This window comes from Gymnoscopelus braueri (genome assembly GCF_963280865.1).
Source record: "Gymnoscopelus braueri genome assembly, chromosome: 18".
NCBI classification, from domain to species: Eukaryota; Metazoa; Chordata; class Actinopteri; order Myctophiformes; family Myctophidae; genus Gymnoscopelus; species Gymnoscopelus braueri.
This window is the reverse complement of record NC_137618.1, coordinates 32689399-32712855: the sequence shown is the minus strand read 5'-3', so window position 1 is coordinate 32712855 and position 23457 is coordinate 32689399. Positions and strand designations below refer to the sequence as shown.

The window sequence follows — 23457 nt, the reverse complement described above, 5'->3', positions numbered from 1 at the left end:
TTGTTTTTCCTCAATTGGACTTTTATGTTTTTTTGTGTTTCCAAACTGACACACATCACTACTCACTGTGTCAGTTGTGTTCTTAAAATCCATTTCCAAATGGTACCTTCAAAAGTGCAATTTGAGTACATATAGTATATTTCCATGAACACTGTACACTGCTGCTACATAGTGCTTGTTCTAATAAAACTGTAAAAACCCAACGGAGATTGATTAACTAGGCTACCTACTGTATAGCTTTAAATTAACTTCAAATGTATGTGTGTGTCTTATTTGTTTTATATGATCTAGACAGATCAATATGTACCAAAACAATACTGTGTATCTCGGTAGAATCAGCCTCATCAGATAAAATCTGGGGCCACTCCAAACGTTCGTCAAAAATGAGCAGATCTGATCTATTTTTGGCGAAGTATAGAGGGTCTATGTGAGTTAAATGAGAACACCACATTGTTGCCCTCTAGACTACACAGGATCACTGTAGCAGTGGTGCAGTGCAGTAAGAGTAGCTCTCACCTTTTTGATAAAAATGGCAGTCAAGACAAGCGCCTAAAATGTTTAGGATCAAGAGGGTCCAGACTGGGATTCAGAAGGGTAACTATAGCATGGGGGAGGGAAGATAACCTGTACTGGGCAGTGAGCCGTTGACAATGGAGAAATTATGTGGACTGGCCGTTGGAAACACTTCTTTCAGGAGCCTGGTGAGGAATTAATTAATTTAAGTAGCCAAAATGTTTTACCCCCTCACCCCGTTCAGTTCTAACCACAACTGCATCTAACAGGTCAGAAAAATAAGTGGAAGGCCCAGATGCGCAACTGCTCAAGAGGTTAAGAACATCATGCCTTAAGCTGGGCTCACACTATAGGATTTGTAAAATCTATCTTCTTATAGGATACTCCTATAAGAAGTCAGAGCTACTCTTTTTCAGAGCCCTTGTCATTACATTGATGACATCAGATATTTAAAAAAGTGACGACACACGTGTTTCAACCAGTCAACAAAGCCGATAGAGACCCATCATCTGTAAACTTCGAAGCCGGTTCTATGACGTCACCAATTCACCAGCTTGAGAGTATTCGGGGATCTCCATAGATGGGCAAGTATTTCAACAATCAGCTTGGGAGAGTTCGGAATCTCCATCTATGGGCATAAAGGACTACAGACACAGGAATAAAGGGACACAGAACACTCACACATGTGCACGTACGTGCATGCACACACACAGATTACTGGAATAGCCACAGGCTATATCAAAGGGTTTGAAGACCTGAATATCTGTTGAATATCCAGTATTAAACTATCTTTAACCATCTTTACCACCCTACCCAGCTGTACAAAGCTTGTTTTAATTGGTTTGAGTCCAGGAAACATTTGAGAATCGTGTCCACAATTAATTAGATAAATTAAGAATTTTCATTGTTTGTTATACTGGGTTGCATAGCTACTTGTATGCATATTCACATTTGCACTGGTCAGCAGCTTGGGAGTTCTATAAAGACGCTGGCCCAGAACAGACAGGAGTGGAGATCCTTTGTTGCTGCCCTACATGCCAGCCGGCATAAAGGGCATATAATGTATAAGTACTGGTCAGCAGCATAAGGTCACAGGTTTGATCTCTGGCTCAGTTGTGCATTGCATAATTATTCAACTGCGACAGCAGTGAACGCCAACATGTGGGCTGACATTCCAGATGTGATGCTATTGTAGACTCAAATGAATCCAGCCGGGATCTACTTTTATAGTGGGCTTACACTTTAATGAGTTTAATCTCTAGTTGTATGGTCCTATTGTAGGTCACATGAATACACACGTTCTGGCAGTATTCTCTGCCAGAGCCTAATTAAAAGACAGCACAGACAGTTCAGTACATTTATTAAATATATCACACATACACAGTTTGCGTTAAGCACTACAGGCACACAGCAAATAATGAGATGAGACCAGTCAAACAGGAGTGCAGCTGCAGTAATATCTAGTCTCACAGAAAACAAGTACAGTATGTGGAAGCTGCCATACCCAAGTTGGAACTCAAACTTCACGTCACAGATGCCATACTCACAGATGGAGTTATGAGCAGAAATCAGTCCAGTCAGTACTACAGACAACAGGCCTAGGAATTTAAAAAAAACAAGCACATACTTTGCCATAAACAGCCCTATCTGACCAGCTCGGTTTGCGCTTGACAATGTTGGATAGACAGAGGCTTATAAAGTAGCTGCTTCGTAGTGGCAGCCAAAACCTTAACAATTACTCCAGGATGCATTTGTGAATGAAAAAGGGCAGAAAGCTCAGAAGCAAAACTTTAAAATAACTAAATATCAGGCAACATTATTTTTCTAATGTACAGTTTAACACATTGCACAAGAATCATGAAGCCTCAAATATACACTGAAAACTATTGCTGGGATATTAGACTTAAAAGTGACATTACAATGTGTCATAGACAAAAATCAATATTTAATGCACACTTTTAATTCTTAGTCACATTTCCTCTAAATAAGTTTAGTTACACAAGTCGTGGTGCTATCATGTTGTATATTAATTCATTCACAGAAATCAGACTACTAAATAACCTTTACAGAATATAACAAATGATCAACAGTCTCTGATTGACTCAACAGAATAAAAACCATAAATAAAGATAAATTCATAATATAATCAGTTACATTCTGATGAAGTTATAGTCAATGTGATTCCGCCAAATTAGTTTCCCTTTCCATCTAAAAGAAGCAGAAACCGACTTAAAATTGTAATTTAAAAAACAAATCAACCTACAATATCTTATCAAAGACAAGAGGCACATAAGTAACGAAAACTAAAGACCTTCATTGCTGACCAACATACTAAGATAGGCTAAACAGAATTCAAAACCTTTTCACCTAGGCAATGCAATGAACTACAGAGTGTAAATGATATAAATATTACATTATAGAAGGTATTACTGCAGCACCCATTCCGCAATAAGAGAAGTGCTTCATACTGTTCATATTTTTTACTTTTCTACGTGACTTACAGTAGACAAATACATTTACAAATGATAGCACACAAAAAGTATGATGAAAAAAATTAATCTGGGAACTAATGCTTATTTTTGAGGTGTGGGCAATTTAAATTTTGTTTCCTCTCCTTGCAGATGCTAAAATATTGTACAACTCAGGTCGACGTCCCTCCGATAGCTGTGGCCCCATAATGTGCCTACGCGCAGTAAAAATTCTCAATGTTCATTGAACCGAGTGTCAAATTGAGTCTCTGTGTTAAATGAACACTGACAATTTTACTGTCTGATAAACGCATGTACAAACAAAATGATAATAGGGAGACAAATGAAAAATTTAGCATTGTAAGAGATCTTCCTTTTTTTTCACAATGTGGCCGCGAGGACTGCGTGGGTTTATTTGATGGAAGCCATGATTTTGATATACTGAAGTGCACTGTGTGCTGCATCATTGTGTGCATTGCTACAGGAAATTCCTGTGCCATGGCACACAGTAACAGGAGAGGTGGACAGCTCTGCCAGGCACTGGTACTGGCCATTCACTGTCAGCTCATCTGTAAAAGCACAGTCACACATTTTACAGTGCAACAGGTACAACGATGGCTGATATTTATTTTTAACCAATTAAAAGCGCAATGACACTTGGTAGAGGTTGGGGTTGCTGCCATGAAGTGACTCCAAATATTGGCGAGATATCTTGCTCCGTTACTCTGTTCATTAGAAAAGTGATGATAGTCTCCTCATTGACTTACAATTCACGGTGAAACATGTCTCAAAGCCACTCATTTGGTACATAAACGAACACAAACAAAGCAGAGTCTGCCAAAATTATATACATAAACATATACATCACAAAACCCAGTGCAGCATTTTTCCAACTTCATTATGCTTTAAGACGTGATCTTCAAAGAACCAATGAAGATGACATTTTTCTTAAATAAATAAATGCCATACAGGGTTTTGCGATATATATTGGCAGAATCTACTTTGTGTTTGATTATGTGCCAAAAGAGTGACTTTGAGAGCTGTTTCACTGTGAAATGTAAGTCAATGAGGTGGCTATTTTTGGAAAATCTATTTCAACAGAACAACGGAGCAAGATATCATGGCAGGTTACAGTAACTACACAACTGAAACCTCTACCAAAGTGTCATTGCGCTTTAAGCCATATATACTTCACTGTACGACAAATGCCGAAAATAGCCGATCTACAAGCTCATAATTTTTCTATTTTTGAGAATTCTTAAATGATTTTACATTTGTTTAACATTTCTTTTTAATTCATGAAAATCTTTGAAAATGTTCGCCTATAATAATATGCCCATAATAACTTACCTATGTTGAAGTACGCCACTTCAAAGCCCTGCTCTTTCGATAGCTCCGACATCATCTGAATGTAGTCCGTGTTGGGAATGCTCAGCGGGTTTCTCCTCAATAATGATATCTTCTCAGCAGAGGAATTCCGCAAGTTCTCAAATCGAACACTGGGCTTGGGTGTCTAAAGAAAATGTAAAAAACATTACACTAAACATTACAGTTGTCCACAACAGTGAGTGATCCCTCTTGAAATGCACAGAATACTGGACATATACCCATGTGATTTCTGAACATCCTGATAAGCTTTGAAGCTTTGCCACCATCTTGTCTGCTGCTGCCCTTTTTGCGACCTTTTTCGAATTGCCCACAGCTGTTGAAAATATTTCAAAATTAAAATTGTGAATAACTAAACATCTGCTTAAGAAAGACAATAATCATTATCCATACCAGTCTCTGACAGGGATTCCATCCGACATGTAACCGTAAATTCTCTTTTGTGTGGTGGGCCAGCTTCCATTAGAACCGAGTACTCCGGAAGTCGCCATCCCCTCTGCAATGCTAGCTCCTACAATGAATGGTGGTAAGAATGTGCAGGGTCATAACAAGCAGTCGTTTCCAAGCATTATGTTTGTAAAATCAACACAACCGCACATGCAGACTCACACACAAACACTATTACTGATTTGTGTTTTTTGTTGTTTAAATAATTTCTATGAATGAGCGCATGTCCCATTGACAGTACAAACATGCAGAACAAACATGTTCCAAGTAGGATCAAAACATACACAATCAAATAATTCCCCTACTTATTTTTTTAATTTCATATATGAACACACACACATACAGAAATAGCACAGTCAAGGCAAAGAGTCAAGCACCTGCAGTATCCCCACTGAGTTGGGCTGGTCACTGGGCTCTGCTGGGACACCATTAGTCTCATTCTTTATGTGAACGTTCCTGCTGGTAATGACATACACAGTAGGTTAGTGATGACTAGTTCAAAAGCTGCACATCATGACTTACTTTTGAGCATCAGGTCTTAAGGTAGCTCTCCACCAAACAGAATACTACAGATTACTACCAACTGGCAGTCGAATGAAGTCGGGAGATCAGTCGGTTGGAAGGTGTGAAAAGAAAGTTGCTGAATGCACCTGAGAGTCGACACCGACAGACGGTTACAATGGAGCTAAAATAGCCTATGGCTTGATGTGTTTTTCAACAACATACACATGAACATGTACATGCTTAGATCATTTGAGAAATTATAAAGATAACTAATGCACTGCAGGCTGCTTAGGGCATTGGCACAATAATGTCTGTATTTAGACTATTTTGGTGCATCATATCTTTCATATTTAATGTTAATTAAAATAATAAACACTGCAGCAAGCGGCAGCACAATTGCACACACTCAAGTGTTGCATTGCTGATTTGGTATGTGGTTGCACTCCATTTTAATGACGTAACGTGCACGTCGCTTAACACTTACACTACAGGTCACACAATGGACAATTGATATGCACCTAGGCTCAATCCTATGTTAATCCTATGTTAATTCATGCTGGTGTGACAACCGGCGGTCGGCAGCCTTTGTTAACTTTGTTGAGGTGTGAATTTAAAGTCGTTTTAAATCTACGCATGTGCGTGCACGTGCTCCCGTTCAAATAGGTTCCTGCACGGCGTGCAACCCGTCCCATGAGCAATGCAACCATGCACACACAGCCATATAGTTTTGCTAACTAACTCTTAGTTTCGTTTCAGAGAAAATATGACAACTGGCTGGTGTTTGAATGAGACGAGCCTCACGTGCACGCAGTCCCACGCTTTCTGTCTGCATTTTGAGCACACATGCAGCTGTAGTAATACCATGGATATGCGCTGTATTCAGACAAAATAAATGTCCCGCATTTTAGAAAGGGTCCCTAGCAGCCAACCAGAGAGCTCTTTCTCCTCTCTGCCAGCTCCGCTGCTACCCGGCGGTCGGAAGCCAATTCAACAGCAGGTTTTCGGCAACAGGCGCTTTCCAACACTTACCGCGGCCGATGTCGGTGCGGTGGAGAGCTACCTTTAGGTGGGAATTGCACACATAAGTTCAAGTAAAATGATTTAGCAGACATGGTTCAAGTTGACTTACATTGTCCCAACATCTATCTGCAGAATGCTCAGGGCAGCCTCCGCAGCCTGATGTTTAGCAGCTTTTTTACTGGGTCCTTGACCTGAAGGCACAACAAATATATATAGTGCATTATATATATATATATAACAGAACTGCTATTTTCACTGAACGTTCGCCCCAGAATAGGGACGCTAAGGTTGCCCCAAAAATGTACTTGTGATGTAAACAGGAAAGCAATGACGGCCCACAGGTTGAGAATCGCTGTATTAAGCTATATCAATACAGCCAAAAGGTCGACTTGTGTATTTTTCACAGACACAGACTGAGCCACATCATTCCTGGGACCATTATGCATCTAAATGCAATCCCATATTAAAAACAAATAAAGTATACTCCGGAATTGTCACTGGAACGTTAATCTCTCAAGACAGATTCAGCTGCAATTCTTCCCCAATTTCTTTGGCCGATGGGTTCCCAGATTGCTGCAACGGAAAGGTGTTTTCCTCTTGTGTAAGGTTGCCTAAATGGGAGAAACCCCCATTCTAATCATCCACTGCAAATTTGGATTATTAGGTTTAATACACCAGAAGTATTTAGGCTATATTGGGTGACTATTTGGTAATTGAAATGTTTGTTTTTGTAATCTGACTGGCAGTTGAATGTTATGGCATTTTGTTTAAGGGACATAAAATGTCTTGCTGGTAATGACAACTTGTAATGGAAATGATGTATGTCTTGTCAGGGACATTTTCTATTGTCATGAAGTTGGTTTATGGTATTATATGCTCTTCTCTACTACCCTACTACTATTATCTTCGAATGTTCCTCGTCCTCTTGAACTACTGTACGAGTTGCTCAATTTGTTGTTGTTCCAATTAGCCAAGTTATGCCTTGCATGAAATGCCCCCCCCCCCCCCCCTAGTAAAACAGGATATATAATATCAATAGCAGAGAACATTTTACACCAGCCAACCACACAACGTCAGAAGGTAAGACACTAAATACCTGAGCAGCAAACATCTCCTATTGTAACTTTGAAGATGAAACTGGGCTGGTGAGCCTCCCCTTCAGCCTTCTCCATCACATACACGGGAAGGTTGCCAGTTTTCGTGCCATATTCATGCAGGATCTGTATAGGTGTTTTAGCAGGGCTCTGCTTCTGGGGTTGATGAGTATTCACATTCAGGCTATGACCAAACATAGATAAATAGAAGATTAACATTATATAGCTGGTGGGTGTAAATCCATACTCAAACCCAGAGATAATGTAAAAAGAATGTTGAAGTGGTGGGGAAGAATTAGTGTACTAGTGATTGATGTTATGCTCTTCAACACTTCTGTGTGTGTGTGTGTGTGTGTGTGTGTGTGTGTGTGTGTGTGTGTGTGTGTGTGTGTGTGTGTGTGTGTGTGTGTGTGTGTGTGTGTTATATACACACACACATTAAGACATACAGTATAGATCAAGATGATGCAAATAATAATATTAAATAATAACCATAAGAACAGCAATTGCTTCCACGAGGATGAAATGAGAATACGAATATAGTAAGCTCAAGCCAGATGAAGTATCTACCGTGGATACAGGACTACTGGGCGTGGGCATACTGGGAACTACAGGAAATCTGTAATCTACTGATTTTCTCAGTGGACACTCTGTTTTGGTGCCCAGATTTCTCTTGAGTCCAACTGCCCACTCTTCCGAGGTTCCCAGGGCATGGTATTCGATCCCTAGTGCCCACCCTTCTGGTTACCAGTCTAACATACACAGATCAGTAATCAAGATAAAAACCAAAGCTTAATTTATCCATGTGTCCTCAATTTAATTCACACAAAGTGATGCCCCTGTTTATAAGGCAGTGAGATTGTACTTTCATGGCATGATGATGATGCACCTGCAAACACAGTAGATGTGGCTACAAAGTTAACCTCATTACACTTGGGTTGCTAACAATATCCATCTGTCTTGTAGTGTTATTCTAGTAGAACAGTGGTTCTCAACCAGTGTCCAGGGACCATCAGTGGACCTTGAAGGGGTTCCAGGTGGTCCGCAGCTAAATGATGGAGAGTTAACAAATGAACCCATATAGATCTTTAACTCTTGAGAGTGTAAAATGAAACCAAATGAACCCTTACGGGTTCATTTGGTTTCATTTTACGCTCTCAAGAGTTAACATCTGAATAATTTAATAAAGGAATTGTTATTTTGATCAACGTTTGCCTGTTATCTCACAGCATGCATAGAATTGTGGACAAAATCTTGTCCAACGATAACAAAATATTCTAAGTCTTGGGTCTGAGAGGCTCAACCTCATCAAACGGTGGTTCCGTGGCTCAAATGCCGAATAGATAATGGACGCCGATGTGAAAAGGGTTGAAAACCACTGATCTAGTAGAACAAGTAATACAAACAAGTATACGGAGGAATAACAATGAAAACAGTGGGAATATATTCTCAGTAGACAATCTAGACATAATGATCACAGATCATTCAATGACTGACCTCGTGCTGAGTGCGGTTCTAATGGCCGTGGACTGGTATCCTTCTTGGGACATGTTCTCCATCATCTGGCTGGTCGAGCTGCAGATTTACCGGTACTAACAACTAAATTATATATTTCTACCTGTCTGAATGCGGGAATAGTAGGGTTAACGGTGAGTGAACTAGGTTAATATAGTGATGGCGCTACGGAGAGGAGCGGCTGGAAGTTGCCAAGATATTTTGACAACTTATCAACATCCGGTTCACGGGGTCGAGCTCTTCCGTCAAGTAAACAGGTTTGGACCAGCCTACACTGTCACCTAGTGGCTGCCAATGGAATAGGCCCTATGCACAGCAGGCATATGGGAAAGAAATTGGGCCTCTTCCTTATTTCCTTCACAGGTCAGGTCTTACTAATTATACTAATTAAGCCTGTTCCATTCTGGTCAAACAGAGTCAGTTTGCTGCTATTGTGCATGTTGGCTCACTGGAAACACTTTGCTTCATGGTTCCTTGAGGGGGTTCCAAATGGCCCGCTTACGGGTGTGTAACTCTGAGAGTGTACACATGGAACCAAATGGACCCGTAAGGGTTCATTTGGCTCCATTTGTACACTGTCAGAGTTATGGGGGTCCTTGAAATTAAAACGTTTGAGAACCACTGAGCTACACTAAATGGAACATATCCTTAATTAGTATAACTGGTAAGACCTGTGAAGGAAGTAAGGAAGAGGCCCAATTTCTTTCCAATTTGACTGCTGTGTATAGAGCCTATTAAAATAATGTGAACTACAGTATTACTTTGATCGGTTTCCCTCTGTGAAACCCTTTGTGAAAAATCTAATTACTCGATTAATGTGAACATGACATGCACGCACGCACACACATGCCCGACAATTGAATATTCCTATAAGGTTGACACAGGATAGCCATAAAACTACTAAAACAAATTAAGGGTAGTGTAAGTGATTTTATGGTTAAATCTATGGTTAAAACAAAAAGTGTTTTGTGAAAAGGTTAAAGCTCTGTGTTCAGTAATTATTGCTATACACTAGAGTGGGGACTCCCCGTATTTCAGCTAGTAAAAAAGAAAATACATTTTCAGGTGGGTTGTCAATTTCATTCAATCAGGAGAGAGTACCTGCTAATTTCTTTGTGATAACTTCCAATTACACTTGTTTATCCTGTATCCTGTAGCCTATGAGTTCTCTCTCAAAAAATAAACAAATAGCATAATAATAATACTTTTTTTTAATTATCCCAAACAAAAACAAAAAAATCTGTTTATTAAAGAGCAGGAGAAACAGGGAGACTCCTGTTTTTTTAGTCTATAGCAATTATTACTATCAGAATATAGAGCTATCTAACAAACAAAAAAATATGATAAACTATTGTTATCCAAGAAGATCACTGCCCAGCCTGTGCCTTGCTATTACTTTTTAAAATTATTATTATGAGTATATTTTCATGATTTCCTTCCCCAAGAACTTTAATTTTATATAAGAAGCAATCAAACACAGTTAAAATCATTAGAATGCTATTTATGTTTGCATATAACAACATGATTGGGATTGCACATTTCATTAAAAACATTCAATGTAGCCTATACTGCTACAGTATCCAATCCATGCGTACAAGTGGTCCAAAGAACATAAATGATGGGATCAACTGAAGGGCAGGTGGTGTAGATATGTGCTTGTAAAGTCTCTAAGACAGGTTAGGTGGATGGGCTTCGGGGATAGGAAAAACCACCCTCTTCCTGAGTGAGAAAGATGGTTGAGGCATCTGTTTTTTTGTACCACTGGAATCGGTCTTCTTGCTGACATCGTCATTGACTTTTGTCAGGATAGATACTAGATCACATGACCTGTTAAAAATTAAAGAGACATTACCGTATGTCAACTGGTTGCACATATTTTTCAATACAAATATAATTCATGTCACAGTGATAACTGGAAGTCATAATTATACCATTACTAACCTAGGCACCAACGTCACCAGGTTTTGGCACAATGACTGGATGAACCAAGTGCCCTGCTTTCTGTCTCTGAAAGAGGCAAAATGAGGAACAGTGGCCATGCCCATCAAGCAATCAGCACCAGAAGGAATCGAAGGCACCACAGCATCTGCATAGACTGAGTTGGATCCAGGACTATCAGCCTCGATGGGAACTGCCCGCTGTTCATCGTTACCCTGGCAGGCCTGGATGAAGAACAGCTTGGGTTTCTCGATCAGAGAGGTGCACTTTAATCCACTGAAAGCCTCAGTGATGTCCCTGAGCTGGACGAGCTGTCCATCCACACCATAGACGCTCCCCATCAGGCCGTGAGTCAGAACACAGCACACTAGACAGTCCATCTGACTGTGGTCCGTCCTGCCGAGGTCCTCTACCACAGATAGTATTCTATCCCTGGTACAGTCCTGCTCTATACGCATCTCAAAGCCCAGCCACTCAAACACACTCACCAGGCTTTCTGTGTGAACATAATGAGACACATACATTAGTGTGTTTATTTATTTGCATTCAATATGTAATTAACTCAATAAATAATTGAAATGAACCTTACTTTCGTCAATATCGGTCCCCTCCCGATTGTTGAGTCTTGTAGTCGAGTTTTCAAAGTTACAATTGTTTATCACCAAGCAGATACTTCTTTGTGCTCCTATCATAGGATAAGTACCAAGTACCTACAGACACAAAGTGAAGAACAAAGTGAAGACACAAAGTGAAGAACAAAGTGAAGAACACACATGGGCAAGATAGCAAGAACACTATGATGCAAGCAGTGGTGCAAAATAACTACTAAGTACTGTACTTAACTTTGAGGTACTTTTACTTTACTTAAATGATGACTTCACCCATTTTCAACCTATCTTCATATAATTGGTACTCACCAATACTCATTATAATATAACATTTTTGTCTACTCGGTCTGTGTCTCAGAGGAGGGCTGTGGACAGTTCAGAAACCCGCCTACCAGTTACATCATCAATGGGGAATCCAAGCTAATAGAAACTGCAGGCTTTCTATCCCTGGAAAGTTAACATGCTATAATGGAAGCCTTTGTTCTTGCATTTGTAAAAATCTAAAAAATAAACTGCCTAACGATGATGTCACTGGTTGGCGGTATTCTGAACTGTCCACAGCACTCCTATGAGACAGAGACCGAGTAGAAAAAAATAGTACCATTTTATCATGAGCATTAGTGAGGAGGACCAATTATATGACGATAGGTAAGTACATTGTGTTATTGCTACTTTTACTTGAGAAACAAATTGGAGTACTTCTTCCACCACTGGATAACCTGCACTCACTCGTAGGTTTTACGACAACACGACATGAGTCAGCCAAGAGTGACAATGAGTGAGTCACATACCTCATCCTTTGTATTTGTGGTTTGAGAGACAGAGAGACCTTTCTCTATGGGAGGGTTGATCACGAGGTGCAGATTAATGGGCAGAGAAGGAAAGATCCTGATCACAATTACATTCTTTTTCGTATCTAAGTTTTAGATGTCTAAAAGTTGCCATGTGGCATCTTTTTACTGACCGGTGGCAGTAGTGGTAGCACAGTTGCTTGTGTTTGTACTTAGGAGACCCAGTCTATGTGAGAGATCCGTATCACTAGGATTATGTGAGACCCTTGTATCTATGGGAGAAATTTAAATCAAATCATACAGAGTATATACTATATTCTTAGACTGTACTCAAATGAGGGATACGGTTGTGAAACTGACCAACAAAGTGTACAACTCACCCAGAGAAGTGTTGGAAAAGATAATGGAAGAGAACTGCTAGGAATATAATATGGAGTTAAAACTCAGAACTAAGACAAGACAGAGTGTTATTGCTTAGAGCTATTTCTTATATATTTGTGATATGGTTGAATATGACATAACATGGCTATTGAGAGCATATTCTGACCTGAGTTGATTGCTGCGATCTTTCAGAATAGTAGGAAGATGGCTGAAGCTGATCAGAATTAGAATACCCACACAAAGCTGGCAAAAGAGGCAACATAATAAATAGATTTGTAGAAAGAAAGATATTCATACACATCTCAATATTACTTATTGCTATAAATACTTTTGAATGAATAATGAGGAGAAGGAACATCACAGCACATAAGATATAAAATAGCACAAGACACAGACAAAATGTGATTAGGATGAGGACATTAACTGTTTCAACGCATGCGTTCAAAACGTACTTAAAACCTCAATTCAGTGCACAGAGTATTCTTTTTTTTGTCATATCCCCAAAATTAGCTTGCTTCCAGAATACAAATTTTAATAGAATGTAATTCACTTTACCTGGTATTTCACAGGACGTAGGCCTTTTAGGATGCAAAGCTGCATCCTGATATAACATGAAGTAAAAAGTAAAACAAAAATTAGACTGCAAACAAAGCAATATATAAATGATATAAAAAGTGGCAATAGACAATAGAGAGATAATATGATATACACAGACACCAAGGGAGGCAAGGGAGGCAAACTACTATAAACAATTTTACCTGTGTTTTTGAACAATAATCAGATTTAGACCTTGATCGGAAGTCACCAGCACATGTCTCTTGGGCCAATGGATCTTTGTAACTTCCTGTAAATGAATTAATGGCTAAACTGCACTTTAATTCATCAATGTGTCTAGTCATAACTATAAGCTTTTAGAATTTTACTGTATACTGTGAATACTGTTAATTATTATATGACAATGTATTTACCTCTCCCAGCTTCAAATTGCTTAATCCTTTTTATCAACAGGGGGCACACACTTTGAAGAATGTTCTCCAGGATTGTTAGATTGTTGTCACTGATCAGATCCTTATGCTCCATCTCCCATAATAGTTCCAGCGTAGTCTGAGAAATTGATTTATTTTAGGCATTCATAATCTTCACAGCATATCTGCACTACTAGTGCATACACTATTAGATGTATAATGTTTGCAGTTGTAATAGAGTTAAATTGCAACAGACATTACATGAAGGGTAAACTGAAAAATGTTGAGTTTACCCCATTTTAATTTGTGAAATATACTATAGCAAAAAAGCTAGTGTTAAATAACTCTATATTCCCATAGCAATCATTGCTATAGACTAGAGTGTATTGATAGAGTGTATATAACAGGGAGACCCCTGTTACTGAACAAATACTGTATAGCAATTTCTTTAACAATAAACTTTTGGTACAACTTATAGCACATTTAATTCTGAATTAAATATAATATACATATAATTATATTATTATTATTCATGATGATGGTTGTTTGTCTTATTGACTGAGTTAACTAATTTTGATTCTTACCACTAATCATGTCAATGTTTACAACCGCTAAAAATAAAACTATGGCCGTGGGATTAACCATGTGAATGCTAAAGTAGCATCCCCTTTCTGGGCATGTCATAAAAGGCAAACATTCAGCAAAAATAGCAGATCAGAAGCTCACAGCACGTTGCGCTGTGAAGCGTTATGAGGTTGTAGAATGTCTGTTTACGACAAACATTTAGGATACACTCACCACATTATCCATTAGCTTTTTACGCGAGAGGTGTTGACTCAACAATAATTTGATCTGTCTCAAGTTGTCATCAGTAATATCCTCAGACAGGTCATATAGCAGTTTCCTAAAATGAAATAAATGAATAGTAATGGTTAATTTCAAATTTATTGTATGACAGTGTTGTGCTATTATATATATATATATATATATATATATATATATATATATATATATATATTTTTTTTGCAATTAGGCTTTAATCTGGGAGAGCAGCATTTATTCCAGGATACAGACCCTAGACTGCCCACACAAATTACATTTATCAAAAGACAAATTAGTTTCACGGCAAAATTATACACTGGTTCTTAGAAAGAACAGCTCTGTATGATGTTGTATAAGACTAGTCTTGCATTCATATTGTTTTGTTTTTAATGCTTATTACATTTGTAATGTATGGGGGCTGTTGTACGTTAAGTCAATATTTTAGGTTAGCTCAATCTCTTTGTAATTAAGTGTATTTGTATTGTAGGCCTTCCTTGTGTTATGGAAATTAAAAACAGTGCATGATATGTAAAGGTATAACCTGTAAAGAGAAATTAGACTTCTAGATGTAGATATCTGGTTATTGAGATCAAGTTCACGGATCAAACGGTTGCGCTGGATGGAATTGAGAAGATCAGCAAGTAGGTATGGTTGCTCAGGAGATAAGAGGTCTTGATCCATCAGAAGGGTGAAGAGGGTACTGGCAGAGTCCACTGAGCTCAGCTCTCTGTCCAGGAGATCTTTGCATAGGAATACTAAAGCTTTGGTCTCATCCTTGTCCAGGGCCTGCTCCACTTGTAATAACTTCTTCTGGAAGTCCATTTCCTGGAACGTTCACATGATGCAGTGTTTTTATTGGCATTGCAGGGTGGAGTCAGGTGTTTCACTGAAACCCTGTGAGATCATAGATTAAAAAGCCACGAATCCCAAAGCTCACTAAAACACTTGCTATGCAATGCATTGTATACTTATACTTATACTATACTATAAGGCATTATAATCTGCTTATAACACTGTATAATTATAGTTATACAAAATAATAAATACTCTGCTTTATATGCTTTATAACAACAATCATAACACACAATTAAGCATTTTGTAATGACTTACATGTATAAGGTTATAAGGTGTATACGGTTAAGTATTATAATATTCAATAATTGCTGTACACTCAAACCTTTTATTTGCAAGGAGCATAGTGTATTACAATTGCCATAGTTGTTTTACTGTATGGATTCATTATACTTATATAATACTTAATGCATGCAATCATTATTATAATTTATTACAACTATGAGAATTATAATAAAACTATGATCCTGTCCAAAAGAAAAGGTCTGTGAGTGATCAGTAATTATGAAGTAGCCTATTACGATACTTGACCTTATAAGCAATTATAGAATACTTTATGATGTGTTATGATTGCATTATGAGTATGTATGAGTGCTTATAACTGTAATTATACAGCGTTATAAGCCAATTACAATGCTTTTATACTTGACCTTATAAGTCATTACAAAATGCTTTATAATGTGTTATGATTGTTAATATTAAAGCATTATGAGTATTTATGGGTTCTAATACCTATAATTATCTACATTGTTAAGTAGGTTATAATGCATTATAAATATACTGATAAAGCACAAGTGTTACCCAAATAACATTTGACACGTTTGCTACTGATTTGAATGAATAGACCAAAACATTATTTCAACAGGCTAGCCGACTGCTGAAGACGTTCTGATTCTGAACCCTCTGGTACCCAATTACTGCAATATAGGCTACTGTAGCCTTTCTTGAACCAAGACCATGATTTTTGTAATCGATTCTGATATTTGTGTAAACTGTCAGTCTTTGAGAGGATGTAACCAGACGAGTCACTTTTTCAGGAGAAGACTGGGTACTTGAGAGGTGGGTGAGGGGAGAAGACTGGGCACAGGCCAGGGCACTGCTCTGATTTACAAGTTGTAAGACTGACTGACCAAGCCAAACAGTGATACGCAAAATGTCAGAATCGACACATAATATTGGCAAAATAATATACAATAAAATAAAATAGAAAATGCAGTCTTGGTCCTAGGCTGCGATCTAGCCCCTGCCCAAGTTTGATAACGTTTGACATGTTCTGATTAGGAACTGCAGTCAGTGAATGCTAAAATATAGGCTACTTTACCATGGTGAATTAGAAGAATGCTGAGTCCACTCCACTCTGAAATCTTCAACTCGCGCTAAAAGTCACATTACCCACCAATGTAGTGTGAACTTATTTAGTGTTTTATAAAGAACACGGATATTTAATAGCCTAAAAAGTGTTGTTTTGGACCGGCTGCGTTTCGGCACGTCCGTCATGAAGGAAGTTACAAAGCGAAAGTAAATGATATCCTACCTACCTACCCTACAGCTCTTGCATCATAGGGCATAGGGCTACTCAACTTCGAAAAGTTATTATATTGCACGACGTTTAAGAGGTTCAATTACCAACCACTTAGCTATATCTACCAGCAACAATTAACAGAAAGGACAGATTCAAATGTATTTTTTATTGTAATTTAATTAACCAAATCCAAAGCCATTTATAAAGAAGGGAAAAAAACGAGTACACTTTGTTGTTATTGTCATTGTCCTGAATGAATCTTGACTTTCTTCTCTTCAGTGTGTTGATGTTGTGACCAATAGAGAACCTTGATACTGAGCCATGCTGCTTGAGAAACCTGCTTCAGCTTGGAGAACCACAACCTGCCTTTTAAGTTCTGAATTCTGAAGCTCCCTATGAGGGGGTACACACGCACACGAATATGATGATTATTATGAGTAATTATGGCAGGGTAGCCCTAGCCTACTATTTGTAATAACATTTTTTTTTTAAAGAGACAAATATAAGGATACAGGATAGGTGGGCACTAGGGACATCTGGACACCTCGATGTTTGATTGATTGATGTACTTTTATTTAGTAAGACATGAGAATCACAGTACATGGAAGTACAAATTCACAATACAAGGTCTACTAAACTGGAAGACTCATTAAGCACGTAGCTTTTTTAATATGAGAACCCCATGCACACAAATCATGATGACATATAAGAGACAGACAGATATACACACTAGCTAGCTACTATACAGAATGTCATACAATCAGCTTTCAGGTTACTGGTATGAAGAGAGAAAAAAAAATGTAAAATTTGCTATTTTGTCCAAAATGTGTGTGTGTGTGTGTGTGTGTGTGTGTGTGTGTGTGTGTGTGTGTGTGTGTGTGTGTGTGTGTGTGTGTGTGCGCGCGCGCGCGTGTGTGTGTGTGTGTGTGTGTGTGGGGCAATTTGTAGCAATATTAGACCTTAATTGTCAAATGTATGTTCTACTTCTAATCATGTATAGCCTAATTTACTTAAGACTGTTTTTCAAACATTTTATTTTTTAACATTTTGGACAAAATAGCCAATTTTACATCGAGGTGCCCAGATGTCCCTATAGTTCCCACCTATCCTACTACCTAGCCTATATTCTCCAGTTTTCTCCGCACTTACTGTCAGTGATGACGAGGGAGTGCATCGCAGCGATGAGCCCATGATATCTGGTCCTCTTCAGTTGCCGCCTCCCCAGTCCGTGGGTCCTGGAGAGGACGCAGTCCATGTACGTGTCCCAGAAGACCTGGGCCAGGCTCCAGAACAGCGCCGTGTGTCTGCTGTCGTGCGACGACCTGAGGAACAGCATCGTGTCCCAGAAGGCGGACACGGTGTCCGCCAGCCTCGGGGAGCGCATCTCCAGCAGCATCGCGGAGGAGGAGTCCCAGCACTGAGGGTGGGCCCTGTACGAGGCCAGAGGGTCGACCTGACCTGGTGTCTGACCCCGGAGCGACACCACGCACACACAGCTCAGCAGTAGTATTCTGGTCATTATCATAACACCTGCACCAGAAAAAAAAAAAAAAAAGTTCACTATTAGACAATAGACCGCATTCACTATACTATAGGCCACCAATACAATTCTGTTTACATAAAACAAAAGATATGATAGCCTATACATTCTGTCTAAGAAGAATGAATGTTCACTTAAATTCACTGTAAATAGATCCACTTTCAAATTACTTGTCTGTCGACTGAATTGCAGAATCTATTTGCACACAGGATTTCTTGGGTTTATCATTTTAGCCTCCTTTTGTATGGATGTACCTCTGTGCTTTTTTTCACAAACTGTAAATAAAGTATTTAATCAATCAATCAATCAAAAAGTAATTTAACACATAGGCCTAGTAGCCTATATAGCCTAAAGAAGAAAATCCAGTAATTGGCACAATTAAAAAAATCTAAATTTTGATTTAATTTGCCTTATTAGACAGGTACGTAACACATTAACATTTTCCAGAAAAATGAGTATACTTACTGGAAAAGCTTCTAGATGCAACAGGTTAGAAAGAGGACTTGTCTTGTTGAGAGTTTGTCGTCACTCTGTGCTGTCTACTGTGCTGTCTAAGGGGGCGTGCAATTCATTCATACTGATGGAATAGGCTACTGCTTCTCAATCTGCACCCCCCCCCCCCCCCCCCCCCATCACCTTCATACCAAACCGTACACGTTTGACAGGGGAAAAAAGCAATATCTTCCAATTAAACCCCACTTTCTCACTACAAAAAATCTTTCAGATAGTCAAGGTAACCATCATCTTTTTTTAGTTATAGGCCTAATCATTATCCGTCTCTGTAGACCTAGGCCTATTGTACATTTTTATAACAAGGTGTAACTTATTTCTTTGTTAAAATAAGTTTTAAATTATATTATGTTTCAGATTATTCAGTCTCAAAGTCTCTCACCAGCTCTTTAGTAAACAGATAGGCTGCATTTTCAGGTAGGGAGATGGCAAGACCCCTGTTTATGAACAAACACTATAGCAATTATTACTTTCGGAATAGGGAGCTTTAACTCTTTAACAAAACCTTTTCTTTTCTTTTTACTTAAAAAAATATATAGCCTACTACTTTTATACCCCTTTAATGATTTCTCTGATAATCTCGTATTTTCTCAATTAGGCCTAATTACTCAAATTCTTATGTTTTATTAATTATTTTTTCCGAAGCATTAGTATGACTAATATTAATAATGCACATTTTAATATTACAATTTAATGCTGAGAACTGGACTTCCGCATTCCTGGAGTGCAGAAGTCCCGAAAAGTCAATATGTGCCTTATTTGCCCCCCCCCCTTCAAATCACATGTTGACGTTTCACACGTTTCACACAATATGACTTTTGGGGGTGAGACAGTGTTGGTCAAATGGATGCTGCATGGTAAAATCCTGTCCCAAGTCATTGTCGCCCATGTACGCAACAGGAGTGAGAATGCGTATAGGAGAATATGTTGCCACTATACGTACTCACTGTACCATGTATTGTATGCAGCCATTTATTGTAAGTATATGAGTATTGTGTTCAGCTTTTCTTGTCCCAATGAACACCCTGCCTGCAGCATTTTGAATGAGCGTTCCCACAGTCTTTTTGGGAAGTCCAGTTCTTGTGAACCTTTTTTCTCTCCATGTTTTAGAGTTATCCCATGCATTATTGGTCAAGTTTCTTTCCATGCCATATTTTTCCAGGCCATGCTGTATCTACCACATACAGCAGTTGTGTATGAGGATGATACTTGATTTAGAGGTGAATCTGATATATCTACATATATAGTCGACCACTGGTATGACATATACAGTATTGTACTATACTGTATATTCTAAGAGTGGAAGCCATGCAGGAGAGACGGTTTAACCCTTAAGTCCATCTTTGTAATTTATGCTGATATCATCAAGCTTTTAGTGAAATGTCACATGAATGCCTGATCTGAGATGTACAGTAATTGCTTCCCTGGGGAGAGGCCACCTATAAAATACATGTGTAGTTTGGCCTGTCATTCTTCTGATGACGCAGAAAGGCAGGTTTTATGGCGGAAGTTCCTTTCCCAGTCCAAAATACGTACTTTCAATTACAGAGCAGCATTTTCTTATTTTAATGAAAGTTCAAAATGTAATGTCAGGGTGATTGTAGACAGGAAGTTCTTGATAAATTGGCATTAGATGTTACAAATAAAACGTTGCTTTAGTGAAGACATTTCTGAACTGTATCAAGCTTACTTTTACTGTTCAGTAATTAGTCTGCCAATCAGTCATGCTGACTGTGACAGCATTACATCAGACCCAAACAAACCATGTCATCATCATGACATCAGACCTAAACAAATCGTATAAGGATCAGGAGCTTCACGTCAACCGTACATATATGAGATTTTCCACATGCACTGATGTCAGACGCAACAGAAACTGTCTACCGTGTCAAATATGTGCATGTGTCCCCTGGGTGCCTCTGATACGCCCATATATGGGCATATCGGTTGGATCGGTGGCGTGATGTTAGTGTGAGGCCCACGTAGTGGCCCAAACCTCTAGCTGCTCCAAAATCTCTTTACTGTCTTTAAGTTTCTTTCCATGTCGTAGTTTTCCAGGCGCTGTTTTATCGACCACATATTTGTGTATGAGGATGAGACATACGTACAACTACTACGACATAGTATTATGTTGACATTCTAACAGAAAAAGCCATGGCAGGAGAGTCGTTTTGACCCCAAAGCCATCTTTGGCAGTTCTGATATCAGCAGAAAATAAGCAGAATGATGAGTAATGCACCAGGGAGTGATGTGAGCTTTTAGTGAAATGTCACATGAATTCCTGTAATTGCTTACCTAGGAAGAGGCCATCAATTAATGTGCTGGGTTGGTCTGTCACTCAATCACTCGTTCTTCTGATGACGCAGAAAGGCATGGTTTTACTGCAGAAGTTCCATTCCCAGTCCAGACTTTCAGAGCATCATTACTTTCAAGTTCAAAATATAATGTCATGTTAGTGATTGTTGAAGGTCTTGACAAAAATTGTTTATTAGATGTTACAAATAAAATGTTGCTTTAGTTAGGACATTTCCAAAGTGTATATATAAGTTTCTTACTGCTAGGCTCAGGGCTGTACTGGGACATACATTCGGCCCTTACATTTTGGCCCAGACCGGCCCACCACAACCGGCACACAGATACTCTACCGCCTGCTCCGTCGAGGCATATACTAAAGCATGACCTTAATACCACCACTTTTACTGAAAAGCATCCCTCCATGTTCTGGAGCCTTGAGTAAAATAAATGATAACTACACAGCCCATACATACACAACTACACAACCTATAAATAAATATGATAGTTAACCTAAGGTACTCACTATCATACACAACTACACAACCTATAAACATGATAGTTGGCCTACAGTACTCACTATCACACACAACTACACAACCTATAAATATGATAGTTGGCCTACAATACTCACTATCATACACAGTTACACAACCTATAAATATGATAGTTGGCCTACAGTACTCACTATCATATGCATATACAACTACAACCCATAAATATGATAGCCTACAGTACTCACAAACAAGCAGAGTGTGTTGCTCTCAAGAAGGATCCTGGCTAAAGCACATCATGGCACTGGCAGCAAGTTACCCTACTCTGGGGAGATCAACTCCTCTGGAGATGATGTATTGGACCTATTACAAACCTGGACATAAGAAGTAGAGGACTATTATGAAACGGTGAAGAATGTGTATGTAAAGTATGTAATTTGTCGGCATGCAATCAGAACTTTAGTTTGCTAAAGTATAGAAAACAAGGGTAGCGTAGGCTATAATGATCTGTTATAGGCTAGATCTAAAGGATGTATGAGGATGGCATAACAGGATATGCCTAACTTATACATACAGTAGCAAAGGCTGTAATTTCTGTTTCTGTTTGTATTCAAATAAGTTGTTTTATTGTAACAGCAAAGTCATTCAGTGGTTTTAATAACAGCTATGTATGACCCTGTGAACATTTGGACTGAACACTGTGAATGAAACAATATGTTTGATTAATGCCCAGGAACGATGCATGACACGTCATGTAATTATTGGCAGACATTTTTATTAATTGCAAAAAATAGCAGATCTGCAAGGACACACCACATCACAATGATAGTGACTTGTGAGCTTGTAGATAGTTATTTTTGTGTGACATAATCGTAAGACTTAAGTATAAAATATGGCTAAGTGGTTAAAATAAGCATCTAATAAATCAATTAGAATAGTATAGGATTATTATTGTTTGCCATACTTAGATATCTAGACCGCGCAACTCGGAAATTTAAATATTCTTTATTATCATCTGCGGACCACATTGATGGTCAGCCCACCGGGCATATGCCCGGTATGTATGCCAGATGCCCAGTCCACCCCTGGCTAGGCTGTTAATGAGCCCGGGCAATAAGGCTAACCCTTGATCATTTTGGCAGGTAGAAACTTAAAGAACCATACCGGTCTAAAGACATCATTGTCATGCTTTATCAAGAGGTCGTTGTCAATTTGTGTTTCATTTTGGCAAAATAAAATGTTGTGTATATCTCAAGTAAGTTTCCTGTCTCTGCAAGTTGATTTTCATACTGTAATGAAATTAATGGAAAACACTGGCTTCCATGAAGACACTAAACTTGCTAAACCAACGGGCCTTTAAATATCCAATAAATTAAACCACAGTTGTCTGTATAACTTTTGGTTGCAGTTAACCGGAGAGAACATTCTAGTATTGGGTCAATATTATGTTCAACCCATTATGTAACAGGGCCACACTTAACTATGATGTACAAACTGCTATTTGGCTACAACAGGGACTGGACTAGGTTACAATACTATCTGCACAACATTCTTGTCCAAATGTCCACTGGAAGGTTGTTAGCATTTTGGGCTTTCATTTAGAAAGGTATCAGCAATCCAGTAACACAAATAGATACATCATCATAAAGGTAGCTGATTCCATTGCTATTTTTGGGGAGCATTTCTTACGTCGTCGTAGGTATCAGGCTTAAGTCAACTGTCTGCAATACCTTTCCTACTGCAACACCATTTCTTCATAGAGATCGGCTGAGAGGCCACAAAAAGACAGACAACT

At 38.7% G+C, this 23457-nt stretch overlaps 3 protein-coding genes across 8 annotated transcripts; all 3 read right to left on the bottom strand.

The window, feature by feature from the left end:
* Positions 1–1856: 1856 nt before the first annotated feature.
* On the bottom strand, positions 1857–9154 carry prkra (protein kinase, interferon-inducible double stranded RNA dependent activator). 3 transcript variants are annotated; one of them, XM_080412386.1, is made up of 8 exons: positions 8930–9154; positions 7435–7616; positions 6448–6529; positions 5192–5273; positions 4761–4878; positions 4589–4683; positions 4332–4494; positions 1857–3550 (listed from the first exon to the last, which is right to left on the bottom strand). In XM_080412386.1, exons 1-8 carry the CDS (start codon positions 8992–8994, stop codon positions 3393–3395), a joined length of 945 nt encoding a protein of 314 aa, XP_080268512.1. In that variant the 5' UTR covers positions 8995–9154; the 3' UTR covers positions 1857–3392. The 3 variants fall into 3 exon arrangements, with proteins under 3 accessions (XP_080268512.1, XP_080268513.1, XP_080268514.1); XM_080412387.1 differs by having other exon boundaries at positions 5192–5270; XM_080412388.1 differs by having other exon boundaries at positions 5192–5212; positions 6465–6529.
* A 1278-nt stretch (positions 9155–10432) lies between these two features.
* On the bottom strand, positions 10433–16818 carry casp10 (caspase 10, apoptosis-related cysteine peptidase). Of its 4 annotated transcripts, none has more exons than XM_080457116.1 (13): positions 16626–16818; positions 14994–15346; positions 14429–14534; positions 13634–13769; positions 13424–13509; positions 13221–13266; positions 12832–12908; positions 12665–12698; positions 12458–12556; positions 12285–12328; positions 11475–11595; positions 10889–11381; positions 10433–10774 (listed from the first exon to the last, which is right to left on the bottom strand). In XM_080457116.1, the coding sequence occupies exons 2-13, from the start codon at positions 15272–15274 to the stop codon at positions 10615–10617; spliced, it is 1683 nt and encodes a 560-aa protein (XP_080313242.1). In that variant the 5' UTR covers positions 15275–15346; positions 16626–16818; the 3' UTR covers positions 10433–10614. The 4 variants fall into 4 exon arrangements, with proteins under 4 accessions (XP_080313242.1, XP_080313243.1, XP_080313241.1 ...); XM_080457117.1 differs by having other exon boundaries at positions 14994–15338; XM_080457115.1 differs by having other exon boundaries at positions 14994–15277.
* A 93-nt stretch (positions 16819–16911) lies between these two features.
* Positions 16912–18345, bottom strand: LOC308073326 (uncharacterized protein; the record flags this gene model as incomplete). Its single annotated transcript, XM_080412201.1, has 2 exons — positions 16912–17219; positions 17976–18345. 2 exons carry the CDS (start codon positions 18343–18345, stop codon positions 17068–17070), a joined length of 522 nt encoding a protein of 173 aa, XP_080268327.1. The 3' UTR covers positions 16912–17067.
* Positions 18346–23457: the final 5112 nt, after the last annotated feature.